The sequence below is a fragment of the Mustela nigripes genome, chromosome 11 (assembly GCF_022355385.1).
Source record: "Mustela nigripes isolate SB6536 chromosome 11, MUSNIG.SB6536, whole genome shotgun sequence".
Taxonomy (NCBI): domain Eukaryota; kingdom Metazoa; phylum Chordata; class Mammalia; order Carnivora; family Mustelidae; genus Mustela; species Mustela nigripes.
Genome location: NC_081567.1, coordinates 17,679,021 through 17,694,182, shown reverse-complemented (window position 1 = coordinate 17,694,182; position 15,162 = coordinate 17,679,021). Strand labels below are relative to the sequence as shown.

General features: G+C 60.9%; 1 protein-coding gene across 4 annotated transcripts in view; it reads left to right on the top strand.

Moving 5' to 3' along the window:
* Positions 1–11,587, top strand: part of IL21R (interleukin 21 receptor) — a 33,233-nt gene extending 21,646 nt beyond the window's left edge. For 3 of the 4 annotated variants that reach the window (XM_059415076.1, XM_059415077.1, XM_059415074.1), the window contains 7 exons: positions 180–282; positions 2,632–2,831; positions 5,519–5,664; positions 6,586–6,766; positions 7,055–7,154; positions 8,401–8,485; positions 10,134–11,586. In XM_059415076.1, the coding sequence (XP_059271059.1) occupies positions 180–282; positions 2,632–2,831; positions 5,519–5,664; positions 6,586–6,766; positions 7,055–7,154; positions 8,401–8,485; positions 10,134–10,904 (1,586 nt within the window). In that variant the 3' untranslated portion in view covers positions 10,905–11,586. Of the gene's footprint in view, positions 1–179; positions 283–2,631; positions 2,832–5,518; positions 5,665–6,585; positions 6,767–7,054; positions 7,155–8,400; positions 8,486–10,133 lie in introns of all 4 variants that reach the window. The other variant, XM_059415075.1, reaches the window with a different exon arrangement.
* The last annotated feature ends 3,575 nt before the right edge of the window (positions 11,588–15,162 follow it).

The window sequence follows — 15,162 nt, the reverse complement described above, 5'->3', positions numbered from 1 at the left end:
CCCCAAACCCACATCCTAGTGGCCTCGTGGGTTGCCGTGTTGATCCCGGCCCTGGGGACCCATGCGTCCACTCGTCCTCCAGCCCTTGAAGAGGTGAAGGGGTGAGGCATCGTGCAGACTCCGGCCAGCCGCCCACCACACCTGCTCCATCGCAGCCTCTCTCCCCCCTAATCTTCCAGCCTGGGGCTGCCTAGACCTCGTGTGCTACACGGACTACTTACAGACAGTCACCTGCACCCTGGAGACCAGGACCCTCCCCGCCGGTGTGCTCACCCTCACCTGGTAAGTGGTAGCCGCTGGGGGGCCGGGGTGAAGCAGGACTGCTGGGGACCATAGACCAAGGGGGACCTACTATGGGTCCCACGGGTAGTTCAGCAATCGACACAATAGGTCCGCTTCCTGAGGGCTCTCTCAGCAAGTTCCCCAACAGCATTTGGTTTTGCCCCAGGAAAGACGGTTCGTGGGTGGGGAGCTGCCCAGTCCCCCTTGCGGACGGCTGTGCCGGGCTCACAGCTCCCGTCCGGAGCTCCGTCCACCGCCAAAGGCCATACTCTCTTGCCCACCCAGCCCTAAAAGTGGGCTTTTTTTTTTTTTAAGGATTTTTAAATTCATTTTAGAGAGGGGCAGAGGGAGAGAACCCCAAGCCAACTCTGAGCTAAGCACGGAGCCCAACACGGGGCTTGATCCAACGACCCCAAGACCATGACCTGAGCTGAGACTGAGAGTCGGCCGCTCAGCCGGCTGAGCCACCCAGGCACCCCCAGCCCTAACGGGATTTGAGACCCGAGGACCAACCAGACTCCCACGCGACTTTTATGAGCGCTTGGTACATCCCCGATGCCCTGCCGTGAGCTTCCTATGAACAAATGGTCGCTTCCCATCCTCACAGTTATTACTGTTTTACCAATGAGGACACTGGGGTTCAGAGAGGTTATGCAACTCGCCCCAGGTCACACAGCCACGGAGTGGTGGAGCTGGGATTCAGACAAGCCTGATTCCAAAGTCCACGGACCCCTGTTCGCTCACAGGTGTTAAAGAACGGTGAGGGGAAGCTTGACTCCGGTCCCCGGCCGGAGACGCAGGGACCCTGGTGGGACTTTGCAGGGGGAGGAGAGATTGGGGTCAACCCCAAATACAAGGAAAAGGGGGGATTGAGAGTCAAGGAGCAGGGTGGGGCCAGTGCATGGAAAATTACCAAGAGGACACGTCAGGGGGGGAGGGGTTCTTGCTGGGTTCTTGCTGATGGCAGATGGCAGCCCAGGCTGGTCACACGTCACCTGGGGAAGGTGGTGGAGGACAGAAGAGATGACACAGAAGCCCAAAGGTCAGGGCCTCGTCGAGGAGAGTGCTCAGAGGAGCCCGAGCAGGGCTTGTTCAAGGAGAGAATCTTTGTTCCTGGGATTAAGAGAAGCTGGCTTTCCTCCAGAACACATTTATGGACCTCCTGCGGAACCTTGCAGGCACTGGGAGCTCAGCAGAGCCCACGACCAAGGAGGTCCCAGAAGTTCTGCAGAGGGGAGTGCCTGGGGAGACAGACGATAAGACAGACACAAGCAGCCATCAGGATGCTTTTTTGATGACATGAGTGCTACAAAGAACAGGAACCGGGTCCAAGGGGTCCAGAGGGAGTGACAGGGGAGCAGGGGATCAGGAGAGGCCTCTCTGGATGGGAAGGAGGCAGCCAGTGAGCTGGAGATGGAGCATTCCAGGCAGAGGGCATTGGCCGTGCAAAGGCCCTGAGGTGGAGAAGAGCGGGTGAGTTTGAGGAATAGTGAGGAAGTCATTGGGGCCAGAGGCGACTGCATCATCGTGAGGGAGAATAACAAGCTAAGAAGGTGAGAGGGAGGTCGAGGCCAGATTGCCCTGCATGGGTGTTGAGAAGTCACTGGAGGGTTTTTTAGGCATGGAAGCGATGGGGAGTTTTTAAAGCCCCCCCCCCCCAGCTTCCGTGCAAAATTGCACTGATTGAGCAGAAGCTTCTCTTCTAACAGATATTTAGCAGAAAACAGAGTCTACACATCTGTATTGGCCTTGAAGGGTAGTCGTGTTCACAACCTGAAGGTGTTTGTAGGGAAATAAATAGCTGCTGAACTCTTAGACATACTTCAAAACCCATCACTTAATGCCTCGTGGGAGTAAAGGGGCCAGAGCAGTGCTCCCAACCCCATACCAACAGACTCCCTTTTCAGCCAGAGCGAGGATGAGGTTCATCTGGCTTTTACCTTGGCCTTCAGCCCCGGTACTCCCTGGGGAGGGAAGGAGGCCAGAGGGCACCTGAGGTGTTAGCATCCTTCCTGTAGGACCGGGATCCAGCTGATGGGATTGACAGGGGCAGACTGAGGCTCAGGCTAGGCAAGAGTGGCCTAGCTGAGAATTCCAAAGTTGAGAGTCGCTGCCCTATGTAAGGTGGTGAGTTCCCGGTTCCTTGGAGGCACACAAGCCGAGCCCAGACACAACCCGTCAGGAATGCTTCAGGGGAGGGAACACCTTCCCTGGGAAATTGTTGGTGGACCGTGACCGCCCCCCCACCCCGCCGCAGCCTCACCTCAAATCCCCCCAGCCCCGAGCTTCTGGCTGCGTGCAGGGAGCCCCGCCGGCCTCCAGGCATGACTGGGTGCTCTCTCCTTGAAGGCAAGACCCATATGGAGACCTGGAGGACGAGGTCACCTCCTGCAGCCTCCTCCGCTCCGCCCACAACGCCACGCATGCCAAGTACACGTGCCATATGGATGTGTTTCACTTCATGGCCGACGACATTTTCAGTGTCAATGTCACAGACCTGTCCGGAAGTTACTCCCAGGAGTGCGGCAGCTTCCTCCTGGCTGAGAGCAGTGAGTATCCCCGGGACCTTGGAGCAGAGAGGAGCCCAGGCCGGTGCTGAGCCCTACGCCCTGCGGGCTGGCTCGCCCCCGCGTCAAAACGGACCTGTCCTAGGTGCTCATTTCTCCTGAGAGTGTGTTCGGTAGAAGCTCGACTGAGGTGTGATGGGTTCATACCTAGGTTTGGGCCTTTAACCAAGGAGAGGCAGCAGAGGCCGGCCACAGAGCTGGACCAGGGCCCAGGACTTGCCCATCCGTGACCCCGGACTGGCTCACTGTAGACTGGCGGTCTTCTGCCCCCATTTTGAGGCAAAGCAGGGGAGGCCATGATCCAGGAGAAGAACTTCCCTGAGACTTCTCCTGTTTATTTGCTCCACTGAGGCCCAGACTTTCCCTCCAGCCTGGAGGAAGGGGGACAGCCTGGCTGGGTCCAGGACCAGGGCAGGGCAGGGAAGGGCCCAGGAGGCAGCTCCCAAAGCAGGGGGTGAGAGGTCCATGCCCAGAGGCATGCAAGCAGACCGTGAAGAGAGGCCTGCCCTCGGGGAGGCTTAGCTCCTGCGGCCTGGGAGGTTGTCCCCAGAGTCCCAGTGGTGGGCAAGAAGATAAGAGGGCGTCCGCCATTCACACTCTGGGGATCCAGGTTCGCACCACTTTGCACACAGATGGGTGTGAGCAAAGCTTCACGCAGACCCAGACTCATGCACGTGCACACACACACACCTGTAAATACCCTTCAGAGGCACCGATGTCTTACCAGCAGCCAGTGGCTTGGACAGCTTGGGCAGGGAGCGCTCACGCTGTGTCAGACAGGTGCCGATGCGGACGCACGCACGCGCACACAAGCTCTCTTGGCCGCTGGACCCAGGCGTGGCAATCCCATGGAGCAGGGCCACCCTCCTGCCCCGCCGGGCAGGTAGCGCCCCACCCCTTCCTCTCCTGAGCAGAGTGTGTGCGGGGCAGAGGAGGAGCTGCTTTGTCTTGCAGGGGCTCCGGGTCACGGTTCCCTCGCACCTTCCCACCTGCCCTCCCTGGCAGGGTCTGAGGCCTCCCTGTGCCCGGATGTGAGAAGGAAGCGGCTTTTGGCTCCCCACCCACTCCGGCCCCTTCCTCCTCCTGGCAATGGGTTCTGCAAACCCCCGACTCCCTCCCCGAGTCAGTCCTCACGGCCCAGCCCCGGCCCCGGGGAAGACAGAAGAGGGTTTAAGAATGAGTCCAAACAGATTCGTGGCTCAAAGAGAAAAGCCCTCAGTGGGGTCCTGGGAATGGGCACCTTCGCCCAACTCCAGCAGAGAAGCAAGCGGCTTTAGGAATTCCTTTTTTGCAACCCTGAAGGGTTCATTGGTGGATTTAATACGCCTGCTCTGTCCAGGGAGCTGGGGGGCCGTGGGCGCAGTGTGGACTCGGGAGAACAAAACCTCAGCCCCAAGCAGCTCAGACCGCAGAAAAGGTGCCAGTGGTGAACAAGATCACACGGGGAAATGCAGAAAATGTTAGATGCTGGTAAAAAAAAAAAAAAAAAAAAGGTGTTAAAAGAAGAGAAGGCAGGAGCTGGAGGACAGGAGCCTGTGGCTTCTCTCTCCCCGAAGCGACCTCCTTCTGCTACTGAGTTTGGTCCCCGAGAACTGTGACCCCATGAATGGGGAGCTGGTACCCTTTTAAAAGAGAAGAAACGAAAGCATATAACATGTTGTATCCTGATCACGATCATGAAATGAATTTGGGGTAGAGCGAAACCGGCGGCCTGGCTTTGACCTTGGCCCGCGAGGCACCCGGGAGGGTGTGGTGTTGTGACTCAGGCCTCCGCTGGGCTCTCCCTTTCCAGAAGTCTCGGAGCTCAGGGCCACCGAGGAGGGTCAGACTGGTCCTGCACACAGTCCTGCAGGAGCTCAGTAGCGCTTGCCTTTTTCATCAGCATCAATGAATATGAATGCAGCTCATTAGCATGAATGCTCATCAGAGTCTGGCTTCTCTGGGAAGCTGCTGCAAGAAAATGACATCATCGTGTAGAACAGAAACGCAGAACCGGTGCCTCTGAACCGCACACGTTCCTTAGCAAGTTTTTGGATTAGGAGCTATTTTTTTTTTCTTTTTAAGATTTTCTATTTATTTGAGAAAGAGCGTGTGCCTGCCCGAGAACGAGTGAGAGAGAGGGCACCAGTGGTGCAGGGGGAGGGGGGAGGGGAGGGGCAGGAGAAAAGCAGACGCCCCACTGAGCAGAGAGCTGGGCAGGGGGCTCGATCCCAGGACCCCGGGATCATGACCTGAACCAAAGGCAGACGCTCCACCGACTGAGCCCCCCGGGCACCTGGACCAGTAGTGAACTCGAATGTTGGAGAGAGCTTCCCCCCATCTGGGGTTCCAGGCTGCTCTCTGGCCACCCTGGTCTGCAGTCCTGCCCGGCCTGCGTGGGGCATCTCCCTTCCATGTCCTCAGACCCCAAACCGGCTTCGCCCGCTTCCGTTACACTCCTGCCCCTGCGGCGGCAACTCCAGTGTGGCCTGAACTTCTCATTTCTCCGACGCACAGACTGAGGCCCGGAGCCCGGGGCTGCCTCGCCCAGAGTCACAGGGCGGGGTACGGATCCTGCCGACCCCACCACCAACACGGGGTCCGGCGACCGGCCACTTCCTGCCACTACATCCTTCTCGGCCGTGACCCGAGCTCACCCCTTTCTTCTCTTTCCGGCTTTTCCCTCCAAGTCAAGCCGTCCCCGCCTTTCAACGTGACCGTGACCTTCTCGGGACATTATAACATCTCCTGGGGCTCCAGCTACGATTCCTACGCGCTCAAGGGCAAGCTGCAGTACGAGCTGAGATACAGGAAGCGAGGAAGACCCTGGGCCCCGGTGAGGCTCCCAGAGACCAGGGGCGGGGGACACGGTGGGCACCGCGTGGAGAACACGGTGGGGTGGGACACTGCGGGTCGGGAGGGGGATCCGAGAGCCGGGGGAGCGGCTGACTCACAGCCAAGACTGCAACCGACCACCCCCGAGGCCCTCCCACTCCGTGCTGCCTCCCCTCATTTCTCCCGGGGGTGGGAGGCCACTCAAAGTTCTGTCCTTCCTGCCCCTGGTTCCTGGGTCGGGTTTCCTCCTGGAGTCGAGTACCTCACAGCAGAGGACGTTCCAGAGATGGGGCCTTCTGGAGCCTTCCCGCCTGGCTGAGGATGAAGCTTCCATCACCAAGGGAGTCCAGGGTTAGACCGTTGTTTCCAAGGTGCAGGCTTCTAGAACGACCCTCGTTTAGAGCACCGGAGAGTTCCCAAAGGGCCCGCTCTTCGGAACAGTCAAGGCTGAAGCCTTCTAGAATGATCCAGTCCTTCAGAGCAGACCCCGTTGAAGAATTTCGTACAGGCGGTTGTTTGGAATGTCCGCCGGGGAAGGCTTCCAGAGGTTATCTGTTGCTGAGATGCCTGTGGTCAAAAGCTTCCAGAAATGCCCCCTCTGGAGAAGTCCGGCTGCGGAACAATTCCGAAAGGGACCACTGTCTGGAACGCTGCTGGTTAGAGATTCCCAGCAAACAGGCCATTGCTACTCCTGGGCCCGTCCTGGTCCTCGCAGGGAGGGCCCCCTGCCAGGACCAGGAGGGGAGATCTGTTGGTCAGAGAGAGACCAGGTCAAGGTCAAGCTGAGCCTGGTCTTGTGGCAGGAGCGGGGACTTTGCTGGAGACACTCAGCCCCTTTCGTGGCAGTGGGTAAAGGGGGCTTCTGCTGGAGGCCGGGGCTGGCCTCGGTGAGCCTGATCGGTGCCTCCTCTCCCTGCATCAGCAGCGTCCAAGGATCAAGCTGATCTCGGTGGACTCGAGAAGCGTCTCTCTCCATCCCTCGGAGTTCCTGAGCGACGCAAGCTATGAGCTGCAGGTGCGCGCGGGGCCCCAGCCCGGCTCCTCCTTCCAGGGGACCTGGAGCGAGTGGAGTGACCCCGTCACCTTTCACACGCCGCCGGAAGGTAGGTGTAGCTCCTCGCGGGGCCTTCGGTGTCCCCATTACTGCCTGGGGTGGGGATTCTTCTCTCCCTTCTGCAGATGGGAACACGGAGGCCCAGAGAGACGGAGTCGCTGGCCTGGGGTGCGGGGGTGGGGGCGGGGAGGAGGATCCCAGACCACCTCACTCGCCGGCGCCCGCGGCCCTCCTGTGCCCTCCACACCAGCCCAGACCTGTTGCCCGCCACAGCCGCCCCACGGGGCCTCTGGGAGACGTGCGTTCCCCCTTTACCCTGGGTCTGCTTCCTTCGCAGAGATCAAGGGAGGCAGGCACCCTTCCTTGCTCTACCTCCTCCTGGTCGTCATACTCCCCATCCTCGTCTTCTTAGGCCTGAAGGTCCACCTGCCTTGGAGGTGAGGTTCCAGGAGGCGAGGGGGCGGCGGGAGGGGCACGGGGGAGGCCTGGGCCACAAGCTGTCATTGCGACCGTGGCCGTGACGGGGATGGTGATATGAACAAGCGCCTGTTTCCTGGGCACGGGGCAGTGCGCCCACCTCTCCACACCCGCCGCGGGCCCTTGGATGCTTCCCCCCGTGGACAAATGAGCAAGCAAGGAAGCACCGAGCTGGCAATGGACTTGCCCAAAGCCGCCCTGCTCTGAAGTGGAGGCAGTGGCCCTGCGCTCTGACAGGGACCCAGGCCGTGACCTTGTCCGTGGCGTTTATGCTCTGAGTCCCCCCGGGGCGGGCGGGGGGGAGTGCGCCGGGCCACCAGGTGGACCAGGTGGGGGTGAAGACTGGATGTGACCATCTGCTTCCTTTCTTCTGCTCCAGGCAGAGCTTTCACTTCTCCTCTGATCCGTGTAGGTGTTGGGTTCGGTCTTCAGGAGAACTGCTGGTGGAAGCGGGGGGGGGGGGGGGGGGGGGGGGGGGTTATGGACCCCCCGGGGGGGGGGGGGGGGGGGGGGCCCCCCGCCCCGGGGTTCCGGGCCCCCCCGGGGGGGTGGGAATCTGCACATCCAGCTCCATGGGTGCATCTGTACCCAGAGGCTTTGCCGGAGACCGAGGCAGTGAAGCTGGAGGGGGAGGGAGCGCTGTTTGGGTGCCGGGTGCTGGGTCACTGTGTGGACACCCTCCGAGTGCTCCCCGCACCCCTGTGAACCGGCCCTTTGCTTATCCCTGGTGGTAGAGGAGGGGTGAGGGGCAGCATTTGCCCGGCTCGAACAGGCTCGGGTTAGGCAGCCGAACTCTTTTTTTTTTTTTTTTAATATTTTTATTCATTTATTTGACAGACAGAGATCACAAGTAGGCAGAGAGGCAGGCAGAGAGAGAGAGGAGGAAGCAGGCTCCCTGCCAAGCAGAGAGCCCAATGAGGGGCTCCATCCCAGGACCCTGGGATCATGACCTGAGCCGAAGGCAGCGGCTTTAACCCACTGAGCCACCCAGGCGCCCCGGCAGCCGAACTCTTAAACTCTAGGCACCTTCGCCAGACTCGCTGCCCCCATTTTACGGATGTGGAAATTGAGGCCTGGGGGCAAGAGGGGCTGAAGGGGGTGCGTGGGTGCGCTTTGGGAGGGGCTCCGTCTCCTGCAGGACAAAGAGTGAGGCCGGGCGACCCTCTGGGGGATGGTGAGGGCTCACCTGGGCTCTGTTCCTCCCAGGCTGTGGAAGAAGGTGTGGGGGCATGTGCCCAACCCGCAGAAGTTCTTCCAGCCCCTCTATGTGGGCCACAGTGGAGACTTCAAGGTGAGTGCCCTCCAGCCCGCGGCACGCCCCCCACCCCAACCTCTTCACCTCCGCCGGCGCCCCAGGAACCCCCCACCTGCCAACCAGGCTCCGGGCTCTGCGGTGGCAAAGCGCAGGAAATAGTTCGGGTGGGGCAGAACTGGTCCGAGAACAGACACAGATCAGGCAGCCTGTCTGTCCCAAACCCTGGGCCAGGCTGGCGGGGAGGGGCCGGCCAGGTTCCTTGAGTCGCAAACTGGCCTCCGGCTCCTTCGTCAGAGGTCCTTGAGACGGAGAGCGGTTCCGGGAAGGGCGCGGCCCCACCCGCAGAGCACACCAGCCCCCCAACCCCCTTCCCCCCCACCAGGCCCCAACCACCCTTCGCCCGCCGGCGCCCACGGTTGTCTGTGCCCATTTACCGCTCAACTCCCCCCCCACGGGGGCGGGCAGACCGCAGAGAGGATGTGGTGACTGGCGGGGGGGGGGGCACCCCCTCCAGCGGAGCCTGGATGTCGGGAAACCTGGACCAGAGCGTTGGCTGAGCTCCTGCTGTCTGCCTGCTGCTGCTCTGAGCTCCTTCTATCTTGATCGCGGCCCCCGGGGGCGTGGGGTGGGGGGGGGGCGCTCCGTGGTCCATAGGGCACCCCTGGGGAGACCGAGGCTCTGCGTGGGGAAGCGGCTCTCGTGAAGCAGGGGAGCAGCTCGAACCCCCAGCCTCGCGGGGAGGAGACCTTCCTCCTTCCTCTGCACCTTCCCTGAAGCCCAGAGGCCGCACCTGTTTGGTGTTGACTCACCTGGGCTGCACCTGTGTGCCAGGCCCCAGGCTGGGAGCTCCAGAGGTGCAAACGCATCCCTCCTCGCACAGCTGTGTGTGGGGGGGGGACAGAGAGGGCGTTCCTGGCAGATGGGGGGCCTCCCCCGGGTCCTGAGGTTTCGGAGGCAGCAGGCTCACAACTGGGGGACTCAGGTTCTCGGGGGTTTTTACCATCACTCGGGTGGGGACCCTGTGTCATGTGTGGGACCCCAGGCCAGCGAGGGCGGGGGCGGGGCTTGTGCTCAAAGCTTGGGGCGGGGTGCTGCCTCGGTCTGACGTCACCCACATCCCTTACCCAAGGGGCATACAGAGGCCTTTCCAAGTGGCTTGTCACTGATTCCCCCTGCATGTTCATTTAGTTAATACACCTTTATTGGGCACCGACTGTATGTGAGGCACTGTGTGAACCTCTGGGGATACAGCTGGCACCAGAAGAATCGAGGCTTCTGCCCTGGCCGAGTGTCCACTCCAGCGGGGACACCGACAGGAGAATGCTTGTTTCCTACAAGCATCGGCTTCTGTCACTCCTGTCTGCATTGTCCATACAACTCAGCAGTCTTGGCCTCTGCCCCCCAGGCCCTATGCAGACCCCAGGCCGCTGAGCACTGGTTGTCTGGCAGGCTGCTAAGGGCAGTGGCTCCCTCCTGCAGGTGGGGAAACTGAGGCCCAGGAAGGAAGGGACAGCAGTGCGGAGCGTCCCTGGATAGGGGCACACCGTGGCTCTGACCCCTGGTGTCCTGTGTATCCTCCCGTGTCTCTGTCTGCTTTCTCTGCTATCTTGTCTCTATGTCTGTCTGTCCGTACCCGCCTTGCCCCTGTCCTGTATGACTGTCTCCCTCTTCTCTCTCTTTACAGAAATGGGTGGGTGCCCCCTTCACTGCCTCCAGCCTGGAGCTGGGGCCCCGGAGCCCCGAGGTGCTTTCGTCCCTGGCGATGTACAACCATGGCCCGCCGCAGAGCAGCACCAAGGGGCCGCAGTCCACGCAGCTGCCAGAGCCCCCCCACCTGGTGGACGCTGACGGGGTGCCTGGGCCAGGCTCCTGGGGCCCAGCCCCCTCCCCTATGGGCGGCGTGGGTGGCTCGGCTTACAGCCAGGAGAGGGACCGACCATATGGTGTGCTAGTGTCCATTAACACCGTGACCGTAGCAGACATGGAGGGCCCGTGTGCCTGGTCCTGCACTTGTGGGGATGACGGATACCCGGCCCTGAACTTGGACGCAAGCCTGGAGCCTGGTTCAGGCGCCGAGGACCCGCTCCTGGACCCTGGGACTACAGTTCTCTCCTGTGGCTGCGTCTCGGCAGGTGGCCTTGCCGGGCCAGGAGGGCCTATGGGCAGCCTCCTGGACAGGCTAAAGCTGCCCCTTGATGAGGAGGCGGGCTGGACCCCAGGGCCACCGTGGAGTGGCGGGCCCCCCCGAGAGGCATCGGACAGCGAAGCAGGCTCGCCTACCGCCGGCCTGGACATGGACACTTTCGACAGCGGCTTCGCGGGCTCTGACTGTGGCAGCCCTGTGGAGTGTGACTTCACCAGCCCCAGGGACGAAGGGCCCCCCCGGAGCTACCTCCGCCAGTGGGTGGTCATGGCCCCTCCACCCGAGGGATCCGGGCCCCAGGCCAGCCAGTGAGGTGGATCCGCAGTCTGGAGCTGGCCAAGTCATTCCGCCTGGAGTCAGAGCTGTGCTCACTTGGGCCGTGGGGCGAAGGGGCCTGCGACCTTTATGCCCCCAGATGAGGCACCTGAGCCCGGTCGACACCTGGTGTGCCTGTGTGATCCCAGAGCACACGGTGTGTCCCTGTGCGTGAGCCGCACACACGCCCGTGGGCGCAGAGAGGAGACGCATGTGCGTCTGGGACCGTGTGCATGCCATGACAGCCGCGGACTGTTCCCAACATGGGGAGGCCCCCGGGTCATGCGCTGAGAGGCTGGTTCAGCGACATCCGAGGGGCCCGCTGGCATTAGTCCCCGCCAGGCAGGTCCTGCCTCCAGGAGCCGTGAGAAGTCCCCAGGGGTCCTTTTCACTTAGAGGAAGGGGATGGAGTGAGCCAACAGTGACCCTGAGTGTGTGAAGGTTTGTGGGGGCCTGTGGACCGAGGTCTGAATCCCAGCTGTGATGCCCCTGGGCTGTACCACCTTGGGCAAGCCCCTTACCCTCTCTGGGCTGGAGTTTCCTGTCTGGACAAGGCGGGGTGTGGGGGGGCACGGGGAGCATGACCCACTTTGGGGAGAAATTGGTGAGGTCACCCACTGTACAGGCTAGGGCCAAGCAGACCGTCAATAAATTCAGTTTCCTTCTTCGGGGACCCAGACCAAGGCTCGTGCAGGCGGTGGGCGGGGGCGAGAAAGCAGCCACAGCTCTGGCACGTGGGGCCGGGGTGGGTGGGGGTGTGTGTGGGGGTGTTCCAGGCTTCAAGTCAGCCTGTCCCTTAGAAACATCCCCCACCAGCCACGATCTCCTTTGCTGGCTTCTGCAAAGGAGCCACTTAGTTATTTCCCCTGTGCTCCCTAGTAATATTTATCGGGCACAGGTACACGTGCTGGGTTCTGGGGTACGCAGGCAGGCCGGCGGGGGGGAAGGCGGGGGGGGGGGGGGGAGGGGAGACCTCATTTGGTGCTCATGGCAGGGGAGGGGCAGGCAGGAATCTGCAGGGCGATCTTATCTGCTCACCCCTGGGGATCAGGCAAGTCAAGGTCTTGTTGATTTCTGAGACGGCCCCTTCAGTTGTGAATTGAGAAATTCAGAGAATCTGGTGGTGTTTGAAGGCGCCTGACCCGCCCTCAGTGCCCCAGACGGCTTGCAGCTCGGGTTTTCCAAAACCAAAACAAAGCCCAACACAGCAGACAAGACCACGGGGGGGTTGTTTTCCCAGTCGGGGCCATCACCTTTAGAGACATCTTGTTCGAGGCCACCAAGCAGGGTTAGGGAGGCCGAGAGTCTGATTCAGCCGGGCCCGGCTCTCCGAGCCCCAGGGACCCTCCCACGCCGGCCTGGAGCTGTCCGGCCCTGTCGGAGGCCCAGCTGGATGAGAAAGCTCTGGTTTTTCTCTCCTCTTGGCGGAGTCGGAGCTCCCAGGTGGTGCAAGTCAGTCCTGCACAAAGCCTCACGGTGACTCATCTGTAAAGTGGCATGGTTGCAGGAGGACCCCGAGGGAGTCTTTGGTAAGGAAAGTTCTAGAATATGGATGATTTCTACGGTGGCGCTGTTGACCTGGGATTGAAGTGAGGCTCAGTTGGGAGCTAGAGCTTGACCCCAGAGCTCCTGCACAAGTGCGCAGCCCTCACCACCATCCCCTCCCCGCTGTCACCCCCCTTACCCGGGAGGCTTGGGCCAAGGTGTGCTGTGGTTTTCACATCCTCCTGGGGGCAGCGGGTTCCCGGGGCCACCTGAGCCGCTGCCTCCCCGGGGCGGGGGGCGGGGGGAAGGCAGCTCAACCCTGCAGCACACAGAGCTCTGGGGCTGGGGGGCCAGGGCTGGGGCTTGGTCAAGGGCTCTGGCCTGGGCCAGACATGGCTCTTCACCACCTCTGTCTCTGGAGGGGACTCAGCCTGTAAGCAGGCTGCACAGCGGAGGCAGGAGCCAGCCCTCCTGGGAGGGTGGATTAGCAGGAGCCGGGTGGCTGGACGACGGAGGGACGGGTGGCTCCGCTGATGGGTGGTCGGACGGACGGAGGAAGGGCTGGTGAAGGGCTAGAGACAGAGACCCAGCTAGAGACCCAGCTCATAAGTCGAATATAAGCTCCACGAGGGCAACAACTTCCTCTAGTTTGTTCCCAGCCCAACCTCCAGCGGGGCACACAGGCACTCGAAAAAGCCCTATCTGCAGTGCATCGTGTGCGCTTTATTTCCACGGCGAAGACGCTTCCCCGTGGCCGATTTCAAGATACCAACCGGACAACCCGAAGTGGGATTGGGAAGAGAGGTGGGTCATGGAGACCCTCCTAGGTGGTCGGAACCAGCCTCAGCACACCCCTGACGGGAGCCCTAGGGCACTGGGACGGGCTGGAGGGTCCCAGGGAGGAGGTGGTGTTTGTTGGACTTTGAGAAAATGAATAGGAGTTGTTAGATGTTTGTTTCTTCCGGCTAGAGCTAGGGCCAGGGCGGGTGACGGAACCCTGAGTACCTGCAGATGGGGAAGGTGGCCCCTGGTCACCCAGAGTCCAGGCCACAATTGCCAATGACTCGTAAGAGAGTCAGGAGGATGGATAGCAATACCCCGGGCACGGAGTTCCCCTTCTGGGCCAGACTCTCTGCATCTGCAGGGTCAGAGAGCGTAGGGATGTCCATCTGACAAGTGAAGTGACGGTGCACAAGGGGCCAGGGGCTTGCTGGCCTGAGGTCGCACACTGAATTAAAGGTCACAGTCGGAACTTGAACTCTAGTCTCCTGATCCTAAATGCAGCTCTTCCTCCCCTTGCTCTGCTGGGAGGGACTTAGGTCAAGAGGGAACAAACCCTTAGCAAGCACCTGTGAAGTGTCTGTTGCTTTGTCCTGGGGGCGGGGGCAGCTGACCCCAGCTCTGGGAGTGGCTGACAGAGCATTCCATGGCCCACCCCCGCCAAGCCACACTACTGGTTCTGGGACATCTATGGGACCCAAACCAGTCCATGTGATATTTCTGCTGGGACTGTCGAGCGGTAGGGTTGGACTGAAGCCTGGGGCTGTGGGGTGAGGCCAGCACACAAGAAAGCAGAGCTGGGATTGGAGATCGATTCCTGGTAATATCCCCTGAGCGCCTGGATCCAGCCATGCCTGAAACCGCATCCTTATGGACTTTGGAGGTACATGAGTGTGCAAGTTATTATGTCCCCCTGGTATGAATCACATGACCAGGACTGGGCAGGGAGTTACAACTCCGGTTACAAGCAGAAGTGTTAGTAAGTCTCGCTTCTGGACCACAGCATGTACATGACCATTGTGATGCCCTCCTGAGTGTTGATCCTTTCCGCCACTGTGAGCTGAGACCAATGAGCTAGAGGCTGCTCCCTCAGGCTGGGCCCCTGTGTGAGGAGATGCGGAGAGAAGAGCCTGCAATGTACCTGAGATGGACATATGTCATGAGCAAGAAATCCATCCCAGGTGTGACCCGTCGAGATCTGGGGGCTGTGTGTTAGCTCCGCCTAACCCAGCCTGGCCCGACTGGGCTGAGGAGCTGGGAGCTTCCCCGTCTTCCTTAAATGGGCCTGGGATGCGTTTGTGTAACTTGCGGTGCGAAGTGGCCTAGCATAACCAGGACCTCCTCCTGACCTGGGGAAGGACTAACTACACTCAAAGGGGCCAGAGGACGAGGCGCCACCCCTTCTCGCGGAAGACTCGGGCCTCCGCCTGCTGTCTCTGAGCCTCCGTTTCCTCTTCATAAAGCAGGGGCAGCCATGAGCCTCTCAGCTTGCTGGGACGACCTCCAGGTCTGGGAGGAAAGTCTCCACTGGGACGAGACCCACACATAAGAAAGCAGAGCCGGGTTGCGGCTCCCTGTTGGAGGGGAATGCTCTTCCCCCTCCCCTACCTGGGACCTGGTCTGGGGACGGGCCGTCGGCATCACGTGGGACACATCCCAACCGCAGTTGCCTGGACGCGCCATCAGAGAGCCAGGGACAGGAAAGACAGAGTAGCAAGCACATACGTGCACTTGGCTCCCGGGAGCCCACCAGACCTACAGAGCAGGAGGGAGAAGTACACGTTCTCGACAGGGAGGACATGGGACAGAGCTTGCCCACGGTCACGATGCATCAAGCCACCCAAGGGAAACAAGAAGAGCCAGGTCTCTGCTCAGACGTCACCTTCTCAGCAGGACCTCCCCTGGGCACCCCCTACTTAGTAGTTTCTTCCCCCTGTAACATTTATTAAGCTCGAACCCATGTCTTTTACTGATTCGTCATGCTTACTGT